The 23,696-nt window shown below is 41.7% G+C and overlaps 4 protein-coding genes across 6 annotated transcripts; 3 read left to right on the top strand and 1 right to left on the bottom strand.

The window, feature by feature from the left end:
* The first annotated feature begins 1,650 nt into the window (after window positions 1-1,650).
* Window positions 1,651-3,175, top strand: LOC134197618 (uncharacterized). The gene is made up of 2 exons (XM_062666963.1): window positions 1,651-2,060; window positions 2,708-3,175. The coding sequence occupies exons 1-2, from the start codon at window positions 1,848-1,850 to the stop codon at window positions 3,062-3,064; spliced, it is 570 nt and encodes a 189-aa protein (XP_062522947.1). The 5' UTR covers window positions 1,651-1,847; the 3' UTR covers window positions 3,065-3,175.
* Window positions 3,176-9,932: 6,757 nt separating this feature from the next.
* LOC134197195 (uncharacterized) lies at window positions 9,933-13,209 on the top strand. The gene is made up of 3 exons (XM_062666473.1): window positions 9,933-10,100; window positions 10,166-10,372; window positions 12,827-13,209. The coding sequence occupies exons 1-3, from the start codon at window positions 9,970-9,972 to the stop codon at window positions 12,828-12,830; spliced, it is 342 nt and encodes a 113-aa protein (XP_062522457.1). The 5' UTR covers window positions 9,933-9,969; the 3' UTR covers window positions 12,831-13,209.
* On the bottom strand, window positions 10,393-14,479 carry LOC134197194 (uncharacterized). 3 transcript variants are annotated; one of them, XM_062666470.1, is made up of 10 exons: window positions 14,389-14,479; window positions 14,226-14,306; window positions 13,902-14,138; window positions 13,709-13,816; window positions 13,334-13,645; window positions 13,106-13,212; window positions 12,326-13,040; window positions 11,808-12,251; window positions 11,558-11,747; window positions 10,393-11,044 (listed from the first exon to the last, which is right to left on the bottom strand). In XM_062666470.1, the coding sequence occupies exons 2-10, from the start codon at window positions 14,271-14,273 to the stop codon at window positions 10,518-10,520; spliced, it is 2,688 nt and encodes an 895-aa protein (XP_062522454.1). In that variant the 5' UTR covers window positions 14,274-14,306; window positions 14,389-14,479; the 3' UTR covers window positions 10,393-10,517. The 3 variants fall into 3 exon arrangements, with proteins under 3 accessions (XP_062522454.1, XP_062522453.1, XP_062522456.1); XM_062666469.1 differs by lacking the exon at window positions 14,389-14,479 and having other exon boundaries at window positions 14,226-14,362; XM_062666472.1 differs by lacking the exons at window positions 13,334-13,645; window positions 14,389-14,479 and having other exon boundaries at window positions 14,226-14,361.
* A 1,257-nt stretch (window positions 14,480-15,736) lies between these two features.
* On the top strand, window positions 15,737-23,337 carry LOC134197281 (transmembrane protein adipocyte-associated 1 homolog). The gene is made up of 9 exons (XM_062666568.1): window positions 15,737-15,816; window positions 15,894-16,026; window positions 16,151-16,228; window positions 17,737-17,809; window positions 17,885-18,114; window positions 21,063-21,123; window positions 21,325-21,457; window positions 22,812-22,892; window positions 22,950-23,337. Exons 1-9 carry the CDS (start codon window positions 15,749-15,751, stop codon window positions 23,233-23,235), a joined length of 1,143 nt encoding a protein of 380 aa, XP_062522552.1. The 5' UTR covers window positions 15,737-15,748; the 3' UTR covers window positions 23,236-23,337.
* The last annotated feature ends 359 nt before the right edge of the window (window positions 23,338-23,696 follow it).

Here is a 23,696-nt window from a genome sequence, read left to right as displayed (position 1 = left end):
CAGGAAACGTGGCATGTACTGCACATGCGCACAAATAACGGGGCGGTGGCTGTTGCTTCAATAGTGCAGTATGTTTATACATACGCCATAACGCCAAATGAGTAACACCATTACAAGATTACCCCAAATATATACGTAGCTTTCCTTCAGCACTAAATGTGGAGATTGACTCGATAAGCCACCTAGCTCTAGATAGCTAGAGCTATACACATCACCACCCTCTAGGCTCTATTGGCTCATCTGGACTGCAGTACGTGTGCGCACTGACTTTGCACTAATTGTCATTTGTGTTCTTTAGGGACTTTAATTACCAGATCTAAATAAAAAGAGATTGAAAAGGACGGTGTACGGGACTATCCTGTTCACCGGGACTATTCTGCATGTTCACATGTACACTATAGCTAGCCATGCAGCTATAGTGTTCGTGGCGACTATCCTGTTCACAGGCGACGTACTATCCTGTTCACGGTGACTAGCCTAGAGCTAGCCTGCTCACGCCGACTATTTTGCTCATTGTCAACAGTCCATACGCGCAGCACCTACCGTACTCTATAGCTCTTGCCCAATTTAGCCATCTAGCTAGGATGCCTGGCTGTCTATTACATGGCTAGCTGTGACAACACTATGATATCGTAGATTCTTCCAATGTGCTCAATTATAATGATGGTCCTCTCTGGTGTCCCTAGATAATAGGAATGTGCGTATTACAACTAACAATTTTCGAACAACCTACAAGGGTGCGTGACCATTTCGTCCATTCCATTTTCAATTTCCGGCAACAATTGAATATTGAATTAGAAATTGAAAATTGCCTACAAGTTGCTTGCAATTTCAATATTCAATTCTATTAAAAATTGAAAATTGATTGATCGACGGACTATAATTATTTGCGGATTAAAATGAATATTGAAAACACATTTAATTTCTAACCAATTTCCTTTTTCAATGCGATTGAATATTGAAATTGCAAGCACGTTAGTTCAATTTTCAATATTAAATTCAATATTCAATTTAATTTAAAAATTAATTATTAAATTTTGAATTTGCGTGGCCAATTCGTCCATTCCATTTTTAATTTTTGAGACAAATTGAAAATTGAATGTCAAATTAAAAATTGACTGGCGTTGCTTGCTCTTACAATATTCAATTACATTGAAAATAGAACTTGATTGAAGACCAATTGTCATTTCAATATTCGTTTACTTTGCAAATAGATTCAATCTTTCCATCCGTCCAATTTTCGTAAATTATGAATATTAGAATAGAGCCTCCGATGCAATTTTCTTTCTCCGTACTAAATGTAAATAGAAAGTTACCCGCAGCTGCTAGCGCGAGCCATATCTCATAAACGGTATAATGACACCGCGCAGGCGGTCGCCGATGACTTCAATATTCAATTCTATTGAAAGACGAAAGTTGCATCTAGCTTAGCCACGCCCAGCCACGCCTCTGGCACGCATGCAATGTAATGCAATTAAGAGATGCATGAGAAAGCCTCAACTGGCACGCGACCGACCTCTCACAACAAGTCGGTAAGCACTTGCACCTGGCTCTCGTCAACCGTCACGCTCAATCGTGAGACATTCCTTGCGGCGATGAGCGAGGGAAGCCCGTTGCATGGAGGCACGCGTCTAGGGCATCTATAATCAACGAGATCAACGTCTAGCCTACACTGGAAAGTTGACGTCTAGTCGATTTGGAAAGACTTCAAGCAACTATCTAGCCAGAGGACATTTGCGTGGATCATCTAGACCACGCCTCTAAACATCTGACGGGGAAGCCCCAGCCGGTATCTATCATTTCACGATATAACGGCAGGTCGTGCATTCTCTCCACTCTCGATCTCCATGGACGAAGTTGACGAAGATTTTGTTCGGAAGCGAGTCGAAGAGGGTAATAGTCATGCTGTCATCAGTGAAGAATTACAGACGATGTTTCCAGGACTTCGGGGACTCAGCGAACGATCTGTTCGACGTTTCTGTACAGACAGAGGCCTAGGTCGACGTTGTTCTCTGACTAAAGAGGAACTAGAACGCCGCGTGTCTGACGCCGTAAGCGAGGTGAGCACTAGCTATATATCTCTAGGTAGCTGGCTGCATGCTCATTATAGTTAGATTAGATCATGATTTGCTCATGATCACTATAGCGAGGTCATGATTGTACACAGCATGTATACTGTGTGCATGGCCTATAATTCCTGTATGTATATTTATATTGACTTTGACAGGTCGGACCATCTTGCATCTTCAGATCGTCAAAAAGCAAGAAGAAGGCAATGGCTACACAATGCAAGTCAAAGTCTAAGATTTCTCGTACTTGCAGGCGGTCACCAGTAAATTTTTGATTTTTTTCTTTGACTTTTACAAAATAATATAACTATACATATTTTAACTGCTAATACGGTCTTGTTTCAATAGCATTTTACGTCAAAATTGTAAGATGGTGGCACCTAAATATTATATACTCATGATCAGTTATAACTCTTGATCACAGAATGTCATCGCTGTAGTTTGTCTTCTTTAGTCTTTCTAACTTTTCTTTGTAATGAAAGCTTGCATATGTCCATTTAATTAATATATATATATATATATATATATATATATATATATATATATATATATATATATGTATATATATATATTAATCTCATTGCATATTTTTTGGGAACAACTGTCTATTATTTATATCAATATGTCCATTATGTCAGAAATTGCAGAGAAGATCTTCAGTTTTAGAGATGTCCACAACTTTGAACGACGAACAAAAGAAGACGTACGCTAGTGCCACGAAACTGGAATTGATGTCGTCAGAAGTCTCTGAAATAGCAGTGATAACGAGCCACCCTCTGAGGGAGCCTCCACTGCTGGACGTTCACAACTCCTGGTCCGACCTCTTCCATGGAGAGCCATTGGAGCAACAAAGGAGTTTGAGTTTTTCGACAGAAAGTACGCCAGAAGGCAGACTCAGAGAGGAACGCGGTACCAAGAGTAAACGGAGCTCCATCTACCAGAACACGTCCGAGAATGACATTGTACCAGAATCGGCTCTAGAAGACTTCTGCTAATTATAATACGTTTGATTTTAATACATGTCAAAGAACATGGATATATAGAGCTAGATCATTCAAATTTGCTGTTAACATTGTTGTATTGCCAAAGTTTGTTGAACTAGAGAAATAAATCACATAACAATTAATGTCAATCACCTGGTTAGTGTGTCTTGAGACTACCTATAGCTCATATTTGGAAAAATCTGTATCTGATATTTAGGACTCCAAATGTGTGCCTAAATGTAATCCTAAAACCTGTATTCGATCTATACAGGCTGTCCTAAATGTGTTCTATACACCATATTAGGATCGGTCTAAATATGTCTAAATATGATTAAAGGTGGTATTCAGTACACATTTAGAATAGGTTTAGACCATGCTATATTTAAGCTTTCATGCAGTCCGTGCATGATCGAGTGTCCGTCTTAATTCTCTCGATCGTCTCACGTCGGTAGCGTCTTCACACTTCAACCTATGGGGCGCGTGACGGTTGCATGACAATTGACATCTACGACGTATGAACAAGTCTACAAAGATTTGTTGTGTCCAATTTACAGACCAATTTACAGGCCTGTAAAGGCTTTCTCATAACACCAAGTGTTTACCTGCGAATTTTCAACACTTGCTGTGTCCACTGTGGACACGGGCCCGCCACACGCGGGGAAGTCCCTAGAGGCACTAACCTTAGTGGACACAACAGATCAACAATTGCAACTCACAGGTAAACACTTTGTGTTATGAGAAGGTCCTTACAGGCCTGTACAGACACCTCTACACGTTGTTGTAAACATTGTTGTATATAGACGTACGCATGTTAACTAGCACGTCGTAGCTTGTTGTGTCCACTAGGGTGCCTGTTATGAGAAAGCCTTAACAACCTTTAGGGACTTCCCCGCGTGTGTACAGAAACGTCGAACAGATCGTTCGCTAAGTCCCCGAAGTCCTGGAAACATCGTCTGTAATTCTTCACTGATGACAGCATGACTATTACCCTCTTCGACTCGCTTCCGAACAAAATCTTCGTCAACTTCGTCCATGGAGATCGAGAGTGGAGAGAACGCACGACGTGCCGTTATATCGTGAAATGATAGATACCGGCTGGGGCTTCCCCGTCAGATGTTTAGAGGCGTGGTCTAGATGATCCACGCAAATGTCCTCTAGCTAGATAGTTGCTTGAAGTCTTTCCAAATCGACTAGACGTCAACTTTCCAGTGTAGGCTAGACGTTGATCTCGTTGATTATAGATGCCCTAGACGCGTGCCTCCATGCAACGGGCTTCCCTCGCTCATCGCCGCAAGGAATGTCTCACGATTGAGCGTGACGGTTGACGAGAGCCAGGTGCAAGTGCTTACCGACTTGTTGTGAGAGGTCGGTCGCGTGCCAGTTGAGGCTTTCTCATGCATCTCTTAATTGCATTACATTGCATGCGTGCCAGAGGCGTGGCTGGGCGTGGCTAAGCTAGATGCAACTTTCGTCTTTCAATAGAATTGAATATTGAAGTCACCGGCGACCGCCCGCGCGGTGTCATTATGCCATTTCACTTTCTAGAGTCATTCTGTATATAAATTAATTGATCGCTATTGTATGTGCTAGTGCATGAAGAAAGACTCAAGATGATGTGTGGCCAGATGCAGGCATCTCTAGTAGTTGCAGTAGTTGTAGGAGTTGGCTTGTTTAGTGGTCACTGGTGCGCTATCATCGATCTGTATGGCCACAAGAACTGTACCACAAACAGATCAAAGCCTATGTGCTACTGCGGTCATCTGAACGAGTCGTGGAGTTGCGTAAAGAAAGACACCGCGTTGCCAAAAAAATATAACGAAAGTTATTGGTGGCCATGGAAGAATGCTGGAAACCTAGCTACTAATGGAAAACGACTGAAGATGTACTTTGCTTGGTGTGCGGCCTTGGAGAGTCTACTGACAGTCCTAATGATTGTGATGTTCGTGCTACGACTACACAACGCGTGGTCACCTCCACAATCGAATAAAACAGAACACGCGGTATACAGGACAATCCAGAGAACGAAAGAACTGGTTTTCCAGTGGCGGATCACTGGAGGATTTCTTTTGGGACCCTTTGCCCGTCTAGTGATTGTCTGGATAATGATTGGTGCCTGCGAAACAGGAGCAACTCAAAGTGGACTTCGAGTGCTATCTGGAGTCGCAAAAACAACATTCATGTTCTCAGCAGGTACATATTGCACGTACACGTGTCTAGATTTTGTTTTGTACAATGTGTATCTCTAGCGGCGTATTCGATTGAGATTTTCCAGTGTAACAGGGTGTTCTTGGCTATAGACGTCCTCTTTCCGGAAAGCTTGGAATTCCGTCCTTTGGGGCGGGACCAATCTTTTTATTTAGACCTGGTAATTAATTAAAGGCCTCTAAAGAACACCACAAATGACAATTAATGCAAAGTCAGTGCGCACACTGCAGTCCAGATGAGCCAATAGAGCCTAGAGGGTGGTGATGCATATGTGTACAGCTCTAGCTGTCTCTAGGTAAGTGGCTGATTGAGTGAATCCCCACATTTAGTGATGAAGGAAAGATACATATTTGGGGTAATCTTGTAATGGTGTTACTCATTTGGCGTTATGGCGTATGTATAAACATACTGCACTATTGAAGCAACAGCCACTGCACCATTATTTGTGCGCATGCGCAGTACATGTCACTTTCCTGTTTGAACAACTTGTTCTATTTACGTTGGCTTTCTGTTCTTGTTTGTCATTTTTCTTTTTCCAAAAAGCCCTAATTGAATGCGTCCTAGGACACAGTGTCATACAAAATATTAATGATTGTGTGTTTTACTATACAGCTGCATACCTTGCAGTGGAGTCTCGTATTGGTAGAAAGAGCAAGTTGTTTTTAATGCCTCCATGGATGAGAGTGATAAACGGCTTCTTTGCGTTTATGTGTCTGTTACTGGTGATTGACACATTAGTCAATGCAACATGTTTTCACGAGCCTTGCAATGAGAAAGTCATCTCAAACCAAGCATGGAGATTCCTGCAAGCCATCTTTACTCCTCTGCTAGTGGGGACATATTTTCAGTTTTTTGCAATGTTTATACACATTGCTTTGGATAAATACGACAAGAACAACAGCAACAGCAAGAAAAATTCAAGCAGCACAGACAGATCTAACAATCCAAAACAAGGCAGCGATGATGACGAAAAAGAGAACTTTTGGAAAGCAATGAAAGACATCTACTCTGGATTCTGTGTATTGGTGCCGATCACAATAGCACTATTGTGTTGCGGCTATTCATACATGCAGAAGGAGGAGCTCGTTCATTACATCAAAATAATCCAGATTTTTCTACATTGTCTAATTATTGTAATATCAGTACTTCTACTAGCAGGAACACGTTGCACTCCAGCAATGTCAGAACAGCAGCAGAATGAGAGAAACAGATGTGAACGAGTTGGTGACAAAATTTGTACCTTCCTAAAATGGATGTTTCTTGGTGATCCTGAAAGGCTGGTGTATTTATTATACTTTGTCTTAGGAGGTGTTGTCTACAATTGTTTTGCGATCATCACATATTCTGACTATGGTAAACACCTTGATAGCACTGAACAAGAAAACATTGGAATAGCAGAAAAAACTCTTGGGTTGATATCAAGCATTTCCGAGTTCATCGTGATCATTTATTTCAAGCTGAAGTCTGATGAACATCTAAGCTCAACTCCTGGTCAAGATCCACCTAGTCAAGGTCCAACTAGTCAAAATCCAGCTGATCCTGACATTCCAGCTGGTAGTCAAGATCCAAATAGTCAAAATTCAGCTGCTGCTGAAGTTCCAACTGCAGATAATCAAGATCCAGCTGCTAATGGCATTCCAGCTGATAGCAAGATTTCAGATGGTAGTCAAGGTTCAAATAGTCAAAATCCAGCTGATCCTGACATTCCAGCTGGTAGTAAAGATCCAAATAGTGAAAATTCAGCTGCTGCTAAAGTTCCAACTGCAGATAATCAAGATCCAGCTGCTACGATATATAAAAAATCGACTAGAACTTTGCTCCTAATGTTGCTATTGGCTGTAACAGTTTCATTGGCAATTGCTGACGTATTGAAAGACGAGTCCAACAAAGATGAGCATACTTTTGTGAAAGTGAAAAGTTCTTTGCACAAACCATTTGAAATTTTCCGCCCAATAGTAGTGGACTTCCGAGTGCATAACATTATCATACTGGCTTGCATAATATGGGAGTTTAGACAAGAACAAAAACAATCTCGATACACTCGAAGGAGTGGGGTTCGTGCAAATTCTAGACAGGGAAAGTCCGAACACACCACAAGAAAAGGCACTGAGAAACACAAAAAAGATTCGCTATCATCAGAAGATTTGCTATTATCAAAAGATAACACAACAGATTATGGTACATCTACCACTACAGCTTTGTAAACTACTCTATATGAGGTATAGTTTGTTAGAACATTGCTAGTGTTCTCAAATCTGCTGTGTGTTAAAAAGATTGATAGTTTAATTAGCTAAAGCAGCAGCCTTTTTCTAGCGTGTAACTTCCTAGATAACAGCAGTGTTTTCTTGTAGCTTTGGTAGCAACACTGTATCATTTATTAGCAGCCTCATAAGGCTACTGTGTATGTTTATGACATGTATCAATATCATTGAAGCTTGTCAACTCTCAGTGTCCACTTTCCAAATAACTGCAACTCATACCATGTGACCAGTCACAAGCACATATTTAGATGGCGTCTAGGACGTATTGCACAGCAAGTGTGCACTCTCAATTACATACATCACGTAATCATGGTATAAAAGTCATCATATGATTAGCATGCTCTATGGCTTTACCAGCACTCAGAGGCTATCTGCCCCTTGTGTTGGTAACAGCCATATAGCATGCTAATCATTCTGTACCATAACGGTAACCTATTTTTGCTCCACCTATATATACTACTACAATAGATGTGTGCGTGTGTATGTGTGTGTGTGTGTGTGTGTGTGTGTGTGTGTGTGTGTGTGCGTGCGTGCGTGCGTGCGTGCGTGCGTGCGTGTGTGTGTGCGCGCGCGCGTGTGTAGTTAGCATGCTCTGTCCCCACACCATAAACTGTAAACACTAAACACACACTAAACTGTAAACTGTAAACACTGGTTGATAACATATTATGATGTTGATAATAATTATCATCACAACATTAAGTAAATTATCTATTTAGGTAACTATAGTAATACCCAAGTTTTCATATCTAGACAACTACACATTCTACTAACAACAACAAATTAATAAATAAAGTAGACGGCTTCAAAATTTAACATAAATGCATGACATGTACATACTATTGTGCTAATCTACTATTGGCAATTGAAGTCTAAACACTGTAGTCACCATACCAGCAAAAATACTCTAACAGAAGACAAAATTCATATGTGAGGGTTTGTTTGTTTGGTTGTTTGTTTGTACTGTATATATATATATATATATATATAATACAAAATATGAAATGATAAAACTTAAAGTTTCCATTATTCTACCCCTCAAAGGGCGGCAATCCATTAAACCCGATCAAAATACTAGAAACTAATACAACAAACCCAAGACTAGGGGGCAAATAAGATTTTCAGAGTAAGATCATTAATTGATCATATCTTACTGTATATATATATATATATACATACATACATACATATATATATATATATATATATATATATATATATATATATATATATATATATATATATATATATATATATATATATATATATATATATGTATATAGGCTTGAGAGTCTATCTGGTCAATCGATCCCCTACCAGGCAAAGCATCACGGAGCCAGCTAGAGAGCAAAACCCTCAAGCATAGAGTAGCACATCCAACTTGACTAGACTAAAAAATGTTAGACACCAGTCTATATGTATACTTACTATAGCCCACCATCCCGTTCTCCTAACGGGCAGACTATAGCTATATTAGTTTTTAATAATTAATTTCATCTTCCTGACGTACTTGCAGTTCTAGGTGAGGCGGGCGGTATGTACTTTTTGTCTAGCAAGTGGGCAGCTACAGAATTGCAGTCCTCTGGCGAAGGAAAGGTCGCACAGAGTCGGGAAAATTGGTTACTAGAGTCTATCTAGGATCGTTGTGATGATTTCGGTTTTCCGGTTTCAGTGTCGTGGTTCCGATGAGCCTACTAGTAGTAGTCTAGCTAGAGCGTCACTTTCTGTCATTGTTCTTCTTTCTCACGATCACGTCTCTGTCACAACGGCGCCCGGCCAACGCGTAAAGAAGGATTTAGAACATAGACTCGGTTTCTCGTTACAATCTTGCGCCTTGCGTTACCTCGCATGCGAACTCGGATCCTTCTCTTCCGATCGCAAGCGAGTAATGAAGTAGAGGTCACACCAGGTGTGCTCATTAGAGCACTAAGAGCTGTTCCAGTTGGACCATGTTACACCAATTATCTTAATGGTTCCAGTTGCTACTTGCTGATCCATTCGTGAACAATGGCCATTGGTCTTACAAGATAATAACCATTGCTCCACCCATTTGTCCTTGATATGCAAAAGTATCATCCTTCCGCTTCTTTTGTAGGAAAGGCTTAGATAATTTGATAAACAGAAATGCCAGACCTAGCGGTTTCTAACGATACCGAGATCATCGCGAAAGTCCAAAAAACAGCGGAGATATTGATGATTTTCAAGTTCACACCTAAGGGAAACAGACAGTAGAGCAATTCTAATCTAGCCTTAGGCTGGATTTACAATATGGAACGCTTGAGCGTCGCGTCGCGTGCGTCGCGTCACGTTGTCTTGCGTGGGAGTGGCACGCATCGCGTTGTCACGGGGATTTGTGCACCCGGTGATTTGTGTACCCTCGCGCTTTGCTCGCGATTCCAGACCGTCGACTCGATGCTCCAGACCTCATGTCGGGTACACATATCACCGGCCATGATGCAAGGTGTCACGGGGATTTGTGCACCCGGTGATTTGTGTACCCTTGTGCTTTCCTCGCCGTCCCAAACCGTGACAACGTTTCAAGCAATTGATATTACTGAATACTCGTCTCTAGGCGTCGTTTTGTGAGTGAAGTCTAGTACGTAACCAATCAATCGGTTGACCAGCCTGACGTTGTTGATGTACGAAGGAGATTCACTCCAACATTAGTTGGAGACGATTGCAGACTCAGCTGCAAGCATAGATGGGTCTACAAGCCTGCAGTTCTCAACTTGCAACTGGGGATCGCTGTAGGAGCATTGATGTGCACGCGTGTATGCCAACTAGAGACTTATGGACGACCTGGTCATGTGTACACACGGACGGACGGAGATCTTAACACAGCTGGCAATTTAAGGTAAGTCTAGAGAAGAGAAGATATCGTTGTCAAATGTTTAATTAAGGTTCTAGATTCTGACTTAGTTCACAGTTTCAACTTTGTATATTTAAAGTTGATGTATTAATTGAACAAATTAATACTGAAGCTGTGTATAGCAAGACATTTATCTACATTTAGCGCAAATCCAAGGCTCACTACCTGACATTGTGACACATCTGTCATGATACAAGTTTTCACAGACGTAACACACTACCATCTTGCCATGTGTCTTTGGCAACAAACACGTGCAGTGCAAAGTAATATAAAAGTGACTTCTGTCACATGTTTCCAATGGCTTGTCTTCTTCCATTGGAAAAGGTGAGAGCTCCTCTCGATCCAAACAGTAAATCAGATGTTGTCGCATTTTGGAAATATCAAAATGCATGATGGTTACATCATCTCCTAGAGCTGCATGAAATGCATATGCTATTGCAAATAGCCCGCAATCTTTACCATTTTGTTGCTGTTGCACTGGCATTTGTTCTACCATGAGAATGTTGTCTTTGTGAGCCAATTGATAGATTTGCGCCAGCTGTGTTTCCATACAAGGAGACAAGTGTAGGCCAGCATTGCTGTCGTATAGTCGTACTTGTTTGCCAAAGCAGGTTGAAGTCACCCAATGATGACTTCCTGTAAAATGAATCTGAATAGCTGTACAAAAATGCATTTGTTATTATTACAAACCACATGAATGCTTATAATATTATTTTGATAATATTACACTATTAGTGTAGTGTGGTGTAGTGTGGTGTTGTGTGTGTTGTGTTGTGGTGTTGTGTGTGTGGTGTTGTGTGTGTGTGTGTGTGTGTGTGTGTGTGTGTGTGTGTGTGTGTGTGCATGTGTGTATGTGTGTGCACGTGTATGTGTGTGTGTGTGTGCGTGTGTGTGTGTGTGTGTGTGTGTGTGTGTGTGCATGTGTGTATGTGTGTGCACGTGTATGTGTGTGTGTGTGTGCGTGTGTGTGTGTGTGTGTGTGTGTGTGTGTGTGTGTGTGTGTGCGTGCGTGCATGTGTGTGTGTGTGTGTGTGTGCACATGTATGTGTGTGTGTGTGTGTGTGTGTGTGTGTGTGTGTGTGTGTGTGTGTGTGTGTGTGTGTGTGTGTGTGTGTGTGTGTGTGTGTGTGTGTGTGTGTCATGTCAGTGAGAGGGGTATTTATTTCATACCATCACTTGTTACATGAGCGAATCCGTAAGTCTGGCAAAGGAGTGTTGACTCTAGTCCACTGATGTAGGGAAACTGCTTTAATAGAAGCTGATGAGCAGCATGCATGTGCTTGTCAGTTAGAAAGCCGTCGGCACACTTGCCTTGTATAATACATTTATCAGTTTCATTGAGATCCAGACCATGTACCCACTGCAAAAGAAAATTTTATAACAAATCTTCTGGTTATTGTGGCAAATTCAGTTGAATTACTCTTTGTGAACTCTCGGCAGCTGATGTTAGACTAGACAATGTTTGAGGCATACTTGCTCTCTTATTAACTACCTCAAACAAACTTCTTCCTTTACTGTTATACAGCTTTCTCATATCATATACCCACAGACATAGGTCATCAAGTTGAGAGCTGCTGATGTTGACATACACGTTTTGATATCGAGACACCCTTGGCAATGAGAGTGCTTTGTCAGTTTCCCAGACCTTAATTAAGTCCACGTCTAGTAGTAATTGCAATTCTGGTGTTATTTCAGCTTTTGCAAAATCATTGAACTCTTGATGAACAACAGAATTTACTAGCACAAAATCACTAACTCGTTTTAATGTTGGCTTTTTCTCATATGTTCGACAGTCTAGCCACAGAGCCACGTCTACATTGACACTAAGCCAACATTCTTCAACAGAGCTTGTATGTTCAGCAAGCTGCAAAACACAAAGTACATGCAGTAACCATAACATAACTAATCATATGTGCCAGTAGCTAGATGTAAGCATACCTCTCTCTCGTCGTCTTCTTCAGCTTTCCAAGCCTCCCATATTGCTCCTGTGCGCCACAGCCGTAACAGACTTTGATCAAATAGCTGACGTTCTAAATCTGAGAAATTTGGCTTGCTGTTGCCCTTAATCCTAGTAGCAGCTGATTCATCATCTTTGCTTGTCGCATTTGCCAATTCAGAAGACTTCTGTGGTGTATTGTAGATCTTCAGCTGACTAATATTAACTTTGCGCTTCATTGTTGAATTAGTTTTGATGCAACGAAGGACACAGCCACCAGATGCAGTCATTTCTATAACTCTGTATGGTCCAAGCCAGGTGTCTTCCATCTTATGACCTTTCGTTGTCCTTTTTAGCATATTTAATCGCAAAACAGTCTGTCCAACCTGGATAGAGTTTACTACAGCTCCTTTTCTTTTTCTGTATTGTTGTTTCTGTCTTTCCTGACTGTTTTCAATGTTTTCTTTTACTTGAGGGAAAACTTTGTTTCTCATTTCCTTTAGATGATGTACTGCTTGCTGCACATCACCCAACTGACTGACAGAAGTGATCTCACTGTTTTCAGCTTCTAAAGGAAACCTAGCTTCTCGCCCATGCATTAAAAAGAAAGGAGTGAACTTGGTGGACTCTTGAACACTGGTTCGAATAGCAAAGAGAACTGGGTCAAGGAGTTCATCCCAGTCTTCTTCATGCTCTATTACCAATTTTTCAAGGCATCTATGTAGTCATAATACTCTAATTGCAATAGAACTACACTTATCTTCTTATATTGTTTATCTTACTTTCTAATTGTTTGATTTGTTCTTTCATCTAGTCCGTTAGACTGAGGATGATAAGCAGCTGTTATTCTTTGCCTGACATTGAATTGACAATGGAGTACCTTGCACACCTGTTGAAGCAAACACAGTATAAACATCCAACTAGTGGTACATACACCTACAGGTGAAGCAAAGTTTACATTGGACATACATGATTTAATTAACAAGCACATAGGACATATCTCATACAACCTGGTTGACAAACTCTCTGCCTTGATCAGTGATAATATCGTTTGGTGCTCCATGCCTACAGTAGGCAGTGTACAAAGCCCTGGCCACTGTAACAGCAGTTTTGTCTGATATGGGGAAAGCTTCAACCCATTTACTGAAATAGCATGTCATTGTTAGTATGTATTGGTTTCCTTGAATTGTCATTGTTAGCGGTCCCATGAGATCAATTCCAACTAGACTCCACACTTCTGAACGAACAGGAATAGGGTGGAGTTCGTTTGACTGCAATTTGAGAACAGAATTCGTCCTCTGGCACCTATCACATTTTCTTATCTAGACAACATTAATTGTGCTAGTTAAATTATTTTACAAGATTAGTAACAAAACAATTTCTACCTGATTTGCGATATCAATGTACTGGTTTGGCCAGTAGTATCTGCTCCTTATTTTGTCAGTGGTTTTAGTTCTTCCCAGATGACCGCCAGTTGGATTTACGTGACACTCCTACATCAATCAACAGAGTGATTCTTCACTCATATACATAGCTATTTCAAGTAACTGCAACTAATTTTTATTATGATGCACTAGCCTGAAAGGCACGATCTTGCTCATTTTTGCTACCAAGTGCCAGTCTGAGTAAACCTGGAGTCTTTGTGTAGTACAACCTTCCATCTTGAACTGTAAAATCTTTTGCTCTTCTTCTAAATGACTTTCGTTTCCTGCTTGGAATATCAGTGTAGTTTGTCCCTCCAGAGACTAGGAACTCTATGTATGAGTTCACAATGTTTTCCGACCATTGTTCTGCTGAAGTTACAGTATCTACTTCCTACCACATCATTAAAGTAATTGTAACGTTGCAATTGTTTAGAGCATTCTCCAATACTAATGCATGCAGATGTCAATGCTATCTTACTGTAGCTTCTACGTCTGACTCTGCATCCGTCAACTCTGGATTGTCCATATGGCTCTATCACGCGCGTCCAGACTGAGACAACTTATTACAAGCCAAATAGAAGCATATTAGTATGAAATCGTAGATACAGCTACAACTCTAGAGTAGATCAACTGTAGTTAACCAAAGAATCAATTCTACGTGCTATGATACACAACTGCTCGCGACTGTAGACACTCAACTGCACAACTGCAACAACCTGCATCTGAATCCAGCGCTAGAGCTGTGTCTCTAAATATATAGTGTACCCTCGGCATGCCGCAGTCATTATCCGATTGAGTCACATGTGACTGTGATCACAGTCGTCCGGTTGAGTCACAGTCACCATCCGGCAGTTCTAGGAGTCAGTCATCATCCGGTTGAGTCACAGTCATCATACATCCGGCTTCTTCGATTCAGTCATCATCCGGCTTCTTCATGGTCATCTTCCGGCCACGGGTGCAACTGTCACGAGATATTCGTTCTCTAGCTAAATGCAGATGTACAATAGATGATCGGGAACAGAGAGTACTTTAGTTTGCATTACGATCGCGAGTCCTGTAGCTTGAAAGCAGTCTGGGACGGCGAGGAAAGCACAAGGGTACACAAATCACCGGGGTCCGAAATCACCAGCAGCTTTGCATCATGGCCGGTGATATGTGTACCCGACATGAGGTCTGGAGCATCGAGTCGACGGTCTGGAATCGCGAGCAAAGCGCGAGGGTACACAAATCACCGGGTGCACAAATCCCCGTGACAGCGTCACACGCGTCATACCATTCACAATACGATTCAGCGCGCCGTAGACGTCGCAGCCTGAATTATTGAACTGACCACTCGCTCTTCGATTTTCTACTAGCAGAACTCTGCCGGAACCCCAGCTTGCTCAAAATCAATTTCTAGGTATTCTCTCATGCACGCAGGTCTTTGTACGTCTTGCAGTTGATCATCCACAAGCAAGGACAGCTCCCTACACAATCTACAGACTGCTCAACGTCGAGTGCAGCGCCGAAATCAATAATCATTGCTTACGGAAGCCATATTGTAAATCCAGCTTTAGACATGCCTGCATGGCGTACAAAATAGGTTGTCACAATTACCGTCGGCGGTAATTCTCAGCTACCCGAGATGTCGCCTACTAGCATCGCCGAAAAGCTTTTTCATGTAGAGAGCTATCTAGATAGAAGGAGCGTTATGGCAAGAACCCGTTCTCTCTTTCCTTTCCTCTGATCGATCGTTTACGACACAATGCAAGCGAGGTTGCAATCAGCAAACAGCTTCTTCGGTAGACATTGCAGTCTAACGTGCGCTAACTTAAAATACGTTGATGGAGACAGAAGACGTCGACGCAAACGCGTGTAGAAATAATGTACACAGTTCCAGAAAAAAGACGCAAGACGCGAACGCAAACACTTATTGTAAATCCAGCCTAGACACCGGCTCTAAAGTTTACTACCTACGGGTATCCAGATTCTTCAAGATCCCGTATCTGAACAATAGCACCAATGGTCAACAACACCGACTGTTTTTGCGTTGACATCCTCGTCGAGAAGATCGGCGTCCATCATGCCAAGTATGAGAACAATCATTACAGCAAACAAGTTGCTCTCAGACCGAACGCGGATGCGATTTTGTGTGTGTATTGTCTAGAGTTGCTCTCTGGGATGTCGTGCTGCTCATACCCGCCACTCTCTTTCTCATCTATCTCTCCGTTACGATGGCACACGCTGTTAGAAGACTGAAAACGGAGCCGAGGGCGATTTTTCGTACGTTCTACGTGCTGGTGAGCATCACCGCATGCGACACTTCCACACGCAACACACTCAGTGAATGTCGGTGTTGGGGCACACAGACTACGGCCACGCCCACTCAAGTTTGAGGAAGTGATGGAATTTGTTGTCGTCTAGGTGTGGGTTGCGACGGTTTTCAGTGTTGTACGTTGTGTTGTCGCCTTGGCAGCTAGTGACACGGTTGAAGTAGTGAAGGTGAAGTCATTTGGTAGTGTTTGTATACATGTACATATAAAATATTTATTTTTTGAAATTGATATTAATCTTATATTTGTAATTTTAATTATTAAAATTAAATATTTATTTATATAGATAAATTGATTTCAAGTAAGTAATTTTAGCTCTGAGCTAGGACTTTGTAAGAGTCATGTAACTGAGCGGATAGCTTACTTGAATGGTATTGAATTGCTTCTGGTCTACATGTCATTGCATGGACTATACATACTAGATGTGTGTGTGTGTGTGTGTGTGTGTGTGTGTGTGTGTGTGTGTGTGTGTGTGTGTGTGTGTGTGTAGTTGTGTGACTGTCTTGGGAATGTGCCACACCTCTGGTGTAACCGAAATGATCTGATCGCTAAACAGTATTTGTGTTTTCTCTTATGTAGCGAGACTATAGTTAATATCAATGTTTATTAATTACAATATTAATGTTTAAATTAAATCATTAATATTAATTAAACATATATTTATAATATTTTTGCAAACACGTATGTAGCTAGACTATTAGTTAATTAATATTAATATGTTTAAACTAGATCATTAATATTAATTAAACATATATTTATAATATTTTTGCAAACACGTATGTAGCTAGACTATTAGTTAATATTGATATGTTTAAACTAGATCATTAATATTAATTAAACATTCATTTATAATATTGATTTTTAATTAGTCATTGATTATATCTCTATATATAAAGGAAAGTGGTCCATGGGCACGGCCATTTTGAATTTTTGTTTCATAATTGCTTGCAAACCGCTTCTGCTTTAGTACATAACCTTTTCTACTTTCGTAAAGCAACTGGTGCTCTTCGTGGTGGCTGGTGCTGTGTACTTTGCTTTGTGTGGGAGTTTTTGAAAATCGTGACGTCCCAAAAAGTTTGTTCCCTATGCGCTCGCAAACCGCTGCACTTCTTCGCTTCTCCTTTAGCATGCGGTCTTTTCTCACTTTGGAATAGCAACTGGTGATGTTTACGGTAGTCTGTGTCCTATACTTATGCGTTGGTGGCATTCATCTGTACTTCATGATGTCACCTTGTGGCTACTCATTGTTATGTCACCTATTGTGATGTCGCACATTTATTGTGGCGTCACAAACGTTTGCGTCATTACAGCAAACCCGCCTGTACACGGTTAAAATGCCCCCCGAAAGCGCTCTCTGTCTGCTATTTCGTGAAAGGCAAAGCGATGAAAGTTATCACTGCGTGCGACAGGAAAAAGATGACGAAGCTACTCGCTGGCTTGACTCACAGGACCAGCGCAGTGCCCGGCGCGAAAGCTACTACTGAAACTTTTTTCCAGTTAATGAAAGAGTTAATGATGAGCATCGCTGTCTTTCTCAACACGCACTTACAACACATGATGCTTCATCAGTCCAACTCTTACGTACGAAGCCTAAAAATGGCCGTAAATCTGTCTGTGTGAAGAACGGGATGGTGAGCTACTTGTGTAGTAATAAATATTTTGCAATTGGTTCTATAGATTCTGTGGGTGTTGCTTCACTTAATCTTATTCATCACGGCAATGATGGTGGTCAGTTTGGGCCTCGCATTTGGTTGGTTAGAATCTCTTGGTTTGCTTTCCTTTCTGTCTATTTTGTGGTCACGTATGTTGTCTTATACTGTTGCAGGCAGTTCGTCTGGCAACAAAATAATCATTCGTGCTTTCATCGTGTCCGTGCCCATTAGCGTCGTTTGGGCAGTCACTCAAACTGTTCTTGAGTTTACAGTGAAGCCGGTGATTGAGCATGCGAAGGTTATTGGTGATAATGGTACTCACACTGGAGGATCTGGGAATGACGCGTACTTTCTCTATGGAGGAGTGAAGTTTATGTTGGCAGAATCATCGTTTTTCGTTGTGGTGAGTAGCAACGGACAGAATAGTGATAGACAGATGATCAGCAGACAAACAGATAGACAAACAGACAGATAGACAGACAGACAGATAGACAGACAGACACACAGACAGACAGACAGACATGTGCTAACCTCATACGAATTTGCACTCAACCCTTGTGAATTTTGCTTGGCGTGCTGCCATGTGAGATTGGACCTGCCTATCACCATTTCAGAATGGGTAGAGTCTTGTAACTGCAACTCACCTCTAGACAACAGCGGCTACCATATTTTTACGTGTAAGACCAATGGTGGTCTTGTATGGTCACACGAATGCATTGCATCGGTTTGGTTAGAATGCTTGCGAAGTCTCAAAATTCACCATCATGATTCATCGTGTGCCATTGCTACACTACTTCTGTTGATCGCCCGGATATAGTCATCTTTGATTCAGATTGATTTAGACTTTGCCCTACTCTCTGTTCGTGTTCACTGTGAATCAGGAACTATGTAATGAAGCACCTGTGTTGGTTTAGAAACACTTAACTAATTGCCTGTGACCTACTAAGTGATTATGACATCAATAGCTTGTTTACTGTGACCCGGATTTACTGTTACTGACACAGACATGTTTTACTGTGACTTACAATACCTGCAAACTCGTAGAAAAAAAGAAGAAGAAAATTTCTAGGAAAAAGATGGGATGCAGGGAAGACAGCATGGAAAGCTCTAACATCACAAATGAGATAGATGACAACTACAAAGTGACAGGAGTTGATAGTGATGTTGCATTGATCAGCCAAGCCCAGACGAACACGACCAAGCGTTGCTGAACGTATGAAGCTTTGAACTAGAGTAATTAATTTGAAAGCTACGAGTCAAAGGAACGGGACTTTGAAGAAGTCACGTGACTTGCGAGGAGCGGTATACTAACGGGGTTCTATTTGCCCCAAATCTCTGGCTGGCTGACTATGTATGCCAAAAATGACCATATATGGGTGTCACACTTCAGGAATGTATGGTATGCAAGCGAGTGACCAATCACGACGCATTCTTCTTCTTTGCGTCGCACGCGGCAAGGAGGGACAATGGCTGGGCAGCCAATCACTACGCGCTGTTCGGCATGAGAGAACATCTAGCCAGAAAGACGTCAATTTTTGATCAGAAACAACAGAAACGTTGTATTTCAAGTAGCGCTACCTGAAAATCTACGAGCATCCAATCTTGCTGCCGTAGTATGCACAAACGTGAAGAGTAGTGCTCGTGCTACGTACGGGGCTTCCTTGCTAACGCGCGTCGCCAACTACTGATACCGTAGCTAACTAATGTACATAATGTGATACACAAAGACATACAGAATTATAACTATAGCTTTGGAAAAATTAGAACCGGCTTCTATCCTGTCTACGGTCGCTAGAAAGAGCAGTCGGCAGCCTCGGTGTTTGGCTACACTCTGTGTACCTACACGAGACTGGTTGGGGGAAAGCTAGATTTGCTCCACTCCGGATCGAAGCTACTCCCAATGAGTATTGCTTCATAGCTTTCGTTTGAAGCGACGCTCGAGGGAGGTTCACGCATTACTAGTAGTAATGAAGTAATTGACATGGCATCTGCTTACGTGACCACTTATCTGTATATCATAATCATAATGTTCTAATAGACTAATGGTCTTTGATATGCAAAACCCTTATCCTTCTGGGTGTGTCTTATTTACATGCTATGTTTAGTGTCTACAAGAAATCCGGCCTCTTGCGCTTTCGAATGATGCCAAGATCGTCGCTTACCGACAAAGGACACAGGAGTTATAGAGATTTTTTAAAATACACAATGAACGCGAACAGAGAGTAGCTCATCCATGGATCTCAGATATGTTTCCAACATCGGGCAGTAGCAATTTCAATACAAGTTCAGAAATGTAACCATTAAATGCAAAGGTTATTATAAGAAACTGTCATTGCTCGAGGCTGAGGATGTGAGTGCTGAACCATTCAGCAACTAGTTTTTCAGTCATAGACTATAGGACTTTAGTTTTTAGTTTTAACTTAGATTTCATATAGTGGTTATGTTTTATCTTAGCTTTAGATTGTATTGTTTTTAGTTGTGGACTCATAAATTTTGTGATTTTTCAGCAATGCATGATAGTTTGGTGTTGGAAAATATATAAATGACAGACAGACAGATAGACAGACAGACAGACAGACAGATTTAGACAGACAGACAGACAGATTTAGAGAGACAGACAGACAGATTTACAGACAGACAGACAGACAGACAGAATGTAGACCTGACATTATCATGTTTGATGCTGAGTTGGGTGCTAATATTGATCTTGACATCTCATTGGCACACCCTTGGAGCTCAGATGTTTTCCCAAGCTTTGCTGAGGCAACAGGGATTGCAGCTAATCGAAGAGAAACCAGAAAGATGGCCAAGTATGAACAACACCAACTGCCTGGAGGCTCAGTAGTCAAAGTCATTCCACTGGTTATGGAACATTTTGGATCATGGGGAGAAGAGACGAGAAATTTTTTACAGAAACTGGCAGCCTTTTCATCAGATGAAGCAGGAAGACCTAATGCTGCGGAATTTTTAGATTTTTGGAGAAAAACATTTTCCGTACAATTACAGAAGTGTAATGTTCAAGTTATATTAAAGAAACTTAGCATGTTGTGCGGTGGGTCTGAAGAGGCCTGACTCTCTCAGCACTCAATTTTTCCTCATTAGTCTTAGTTATATATAAGTGTTTTAGTTTACTGTAATGTTAGCTTTCAATGAACATTAGTCTAGTTGTATTACTGTAGTTCTTTGCAGAATTGTATCATAGTTTGATGTAAGAAATAAAAGACAGACAGACAGACAGACAGACAGACATTTAGCCAGACGGACGGACGGACAGATAAAGATAAAGGCATGGACAATGACTGCTGTATGAATGTGTGAATTAGAGTACAATCAGCAATTGCGTCATTGTAGGTTTATTTCATTCCCTTCCTGTTGTTACTCACGTCACATCTACACCAATTCAAGCTACCAGGTGAGTTGTCGATGTGCCTTACATCCCTGCCATTGTATAACATAACCTATTAAGCAAATGTTTCTACAAGTGTTATGAGTAACACGTTGTAGTCTAAATTGTCACTCTTTGATTTTTGCGTATTTTCTGTTTAAGTTTGGAAAAATTTTGGTTTCTGTGATAAGCTGTTGTTGGATTGATGTTGTGATTGCTTGTTTGTAGCTCGGAAATCGTTCTATTTGTATTGCCTTTTATTGGGGATGTGCCATGTTGGACAGTGTGTTGGTCTTTCTCTTATTCTTGTGTATCAGCTGGATGATCAATCTGTGTGCAGTGATTCTAACTTTGCATATTGGTGAGTAGTTGTTGCAAATGCTTGAACAGACGTATGTGAACTCTCTCTCTCTTTGCACACATGCACACACACACACACACACACACACACACACACACACATGGACACACACATACACATACACACACACATGGACACACACATACACACACACACATGGACACACACACACACACACACACACACACACACACATACAGACATGAACACGGACACACATACACACATGAATACACACACATGGACACACACACACACACACACGGACACACACACAGTGACACACACACACACACACACACACACACACACACACACACACACATGGACACACGGACACACACACGCACGCACACACACACACACACACACACACACACACACACACATACACACGGACACACATGCATGCACGCACGCACATACACACACACACACACATGGATGGAACACACACACACACACACACACACACACACACACACACACACACACACACACACACACACACACACACACACACACACATACACGAACACACACACACACACACACACACACACGAACACACACACACACACACACACACACACGAACACACACACACACACACACACATAGACACACATACACACACATGGATGGACACATGCACGCATGCATGCACGCACACACATAGACACAAATACACGTAGACACACACACACACACACACACACACACACACACACACACACACACACACACACACACACACACATGCATGCACACGCACACACACATAGACACACACACACACACACACACACACACACACACACACACACACACACACACACACACACACATAGACACACATACACACACATGGATGGACACATGCACGCATGCATGCACGCACACACATAGACACAAATACACGTAGACACACACACACACACACACACACACACACACACACACACACACACACACACACACACACACACACATGCATGCACACGCACACACACATAGACACACACACACACACACACACACACACACACACACACACACACACATAGACACACACACACGTAGACACACACACACACACACACACACACACACACACACACACACACACACGGACATGGACACACACATGGACACACACACACATACACATGGACACACACACACATACACATGGACACACACATGGACACACACACAAACACACACACACAACACACACACACACACACACACACACACACACACACACACACACACACACAGAGCTGCAGAATTATATACTTATGTCATTGTTCAATACAATAATTGACATCTCTCTTCTCTGTGTGTCTAGCATAATGGATACAACATCATTTTTGTACTACACACTCCTTGTCCCAACCATCTACGTCGTCTTCCTCCACTCATACTTCAGGTAAAATCAATTTCCTGTTGTGTAAAAATCTGCTCATTCTGTCACTCTACGATGCAGGAAAGCCGTCAAATTTCAAAAGGATATCGACGACAAACTGTACAAAGACGGCACAAGCATGACCGAGAACTCTCCTTTAGTACACGGACAGACAGACTCTATGCTTGTTAACAACCGTAAATTTCGAAGTCAGTCTGTTGCTGAGAAATGCTTCGGAGCTGTAGGTAACAGTTGCAGTCTTAACAATCCCGACGATATCCTTGGCTCACTGAATAGCTTGAGTCCACGTCCGGTGGAGTCACAATGTGATACGAAATTGGTATCAAGCTTGGCAGATTTGGACTGAAGGTTTGAGGGGTTTTATTTTTTATTTTGTAGTTGTGATGGAATGTGGAGACACGTATGTGTATAGTTGATATTAATTGTAACATAGTTGATCTTGGGAGAACGTTATGGTGCATGACCGTTTGTTGGTATGCAGATATTGATGGGATGTTTAGTACATATACACCCACGCATGCACACACACACACACACACACACACACACACGGATGGACGGACACACACACACACGGACGGACGGACACACACACACACACACACACTTACACACGGACGGACGGATGGGCACACACACGGACGGACGGACGGACACACAAACTCATACACACACGGACGGGCGGATGGACACACATGGACAGACAGATGGACACACACACACACACACAGATGGACACACACACACACACACACACACACACACACACAGATGGACACACACACACACACACACACACACACACAC

This window comes from Corticium candelabrum, chromosome 22, assembly GCF_963422355.1.
Source record: "Corticium candelabrum chromosome 22, ooCorCand1.1, whole genome shotgun sequence".
NCBI lineage: Eukaryota > Metazoa > Porifera > Homoscleromorpha > Homosclerophorida > Plakinidae > Corticium > Corticium candelabrum.
The sequence above is the reverse complement of the archived record's forward strand: the minus strand, read 5'-3'. Positions and strand labels throughout refer to the sequence as shown.

What these genes read in the sequence shown, in the direction of transcription:
- LOC134197281 (XM_062666568.1), top strand. Translation starts at nt 15,749, where the DNA reads ATGGTCAACAACACCGACTGTTTTTGCGTTGACATCCTCGTCGAGAAG. An exon ending in ATCGGCGTCCATCATGCCAA is followed by an intron (nt 15,817 to 15,893) that starts GTATGAGAACAA and finishes TGTATTGTCTAG; the next exon opens with AGTTGCTCTCTGGGATGTCG. An exon ending in GATTCTAACTTTGCATATTG is followed by an intron (nt 21,458 to 22,811) that starts GTGAGTAGTTGT and finishes CTGTGTGTCTAG; the next exon opens with CATAATGGATACAACATCAT.
- LOC134197194 (XM_062666470.1), bottom strand. Translation starts at nt 14,273, where the DNA reads ATGGACAATCCAGAGTTGACGGATGCAGAGTCAGACGTAGAAGCTACA. An exon ending in GCAGAGAGTTTGTCAACCAG is followed by an intron (nt 13,213 to 13,333) that starts GTTGTATGAGAT and finishes TTGCTTCAACAG; the next exon opens with GTGTGCAAGGTACTCCATTG. An exon ending in CTGCCGAGAGTTCACAAAGA is followed by an intron (nt 11,748 to 11,807) that starts GTAATTCAACTG and finishes TTTCTTTTGCAG; the next exon opens with TGGGTACATGGTCTGGATCT.
- LOC134197195 (XM_062666473.1), top strand. Translation starts at nt 9,970, where the DNA reads ATGATGCAAGGTGTCACGGGGATTTGTGCACCCGGTGATTTGTGTACC. An exon ending in TCGTCTCTAGGCGTCGTTTT is followed by an intron (nt 10,101 to 10,165) that starts GTGAGTGAAGTC and finishes TGATGTACGAAG; the next exon opens with GAGATTCACTCCAACATTAG.
- LOC134197618 (XM_062666963.1), top strand. Translation starts at nt 1,848, where the DNA reads ATGGACGAAGTTGACGAAGATTTTGTTCGGAAGCGAGTCGAAGAGGGT. An exon ending in TGTCTGACGCCGTAAGCGAG is followed by an intron (nt 2,061 to 2,707) that starts GTGAGCACTAGC and finishes CCATTATGTCAG; the next exon opens with AAATTGCAGAGAAGATCTTC.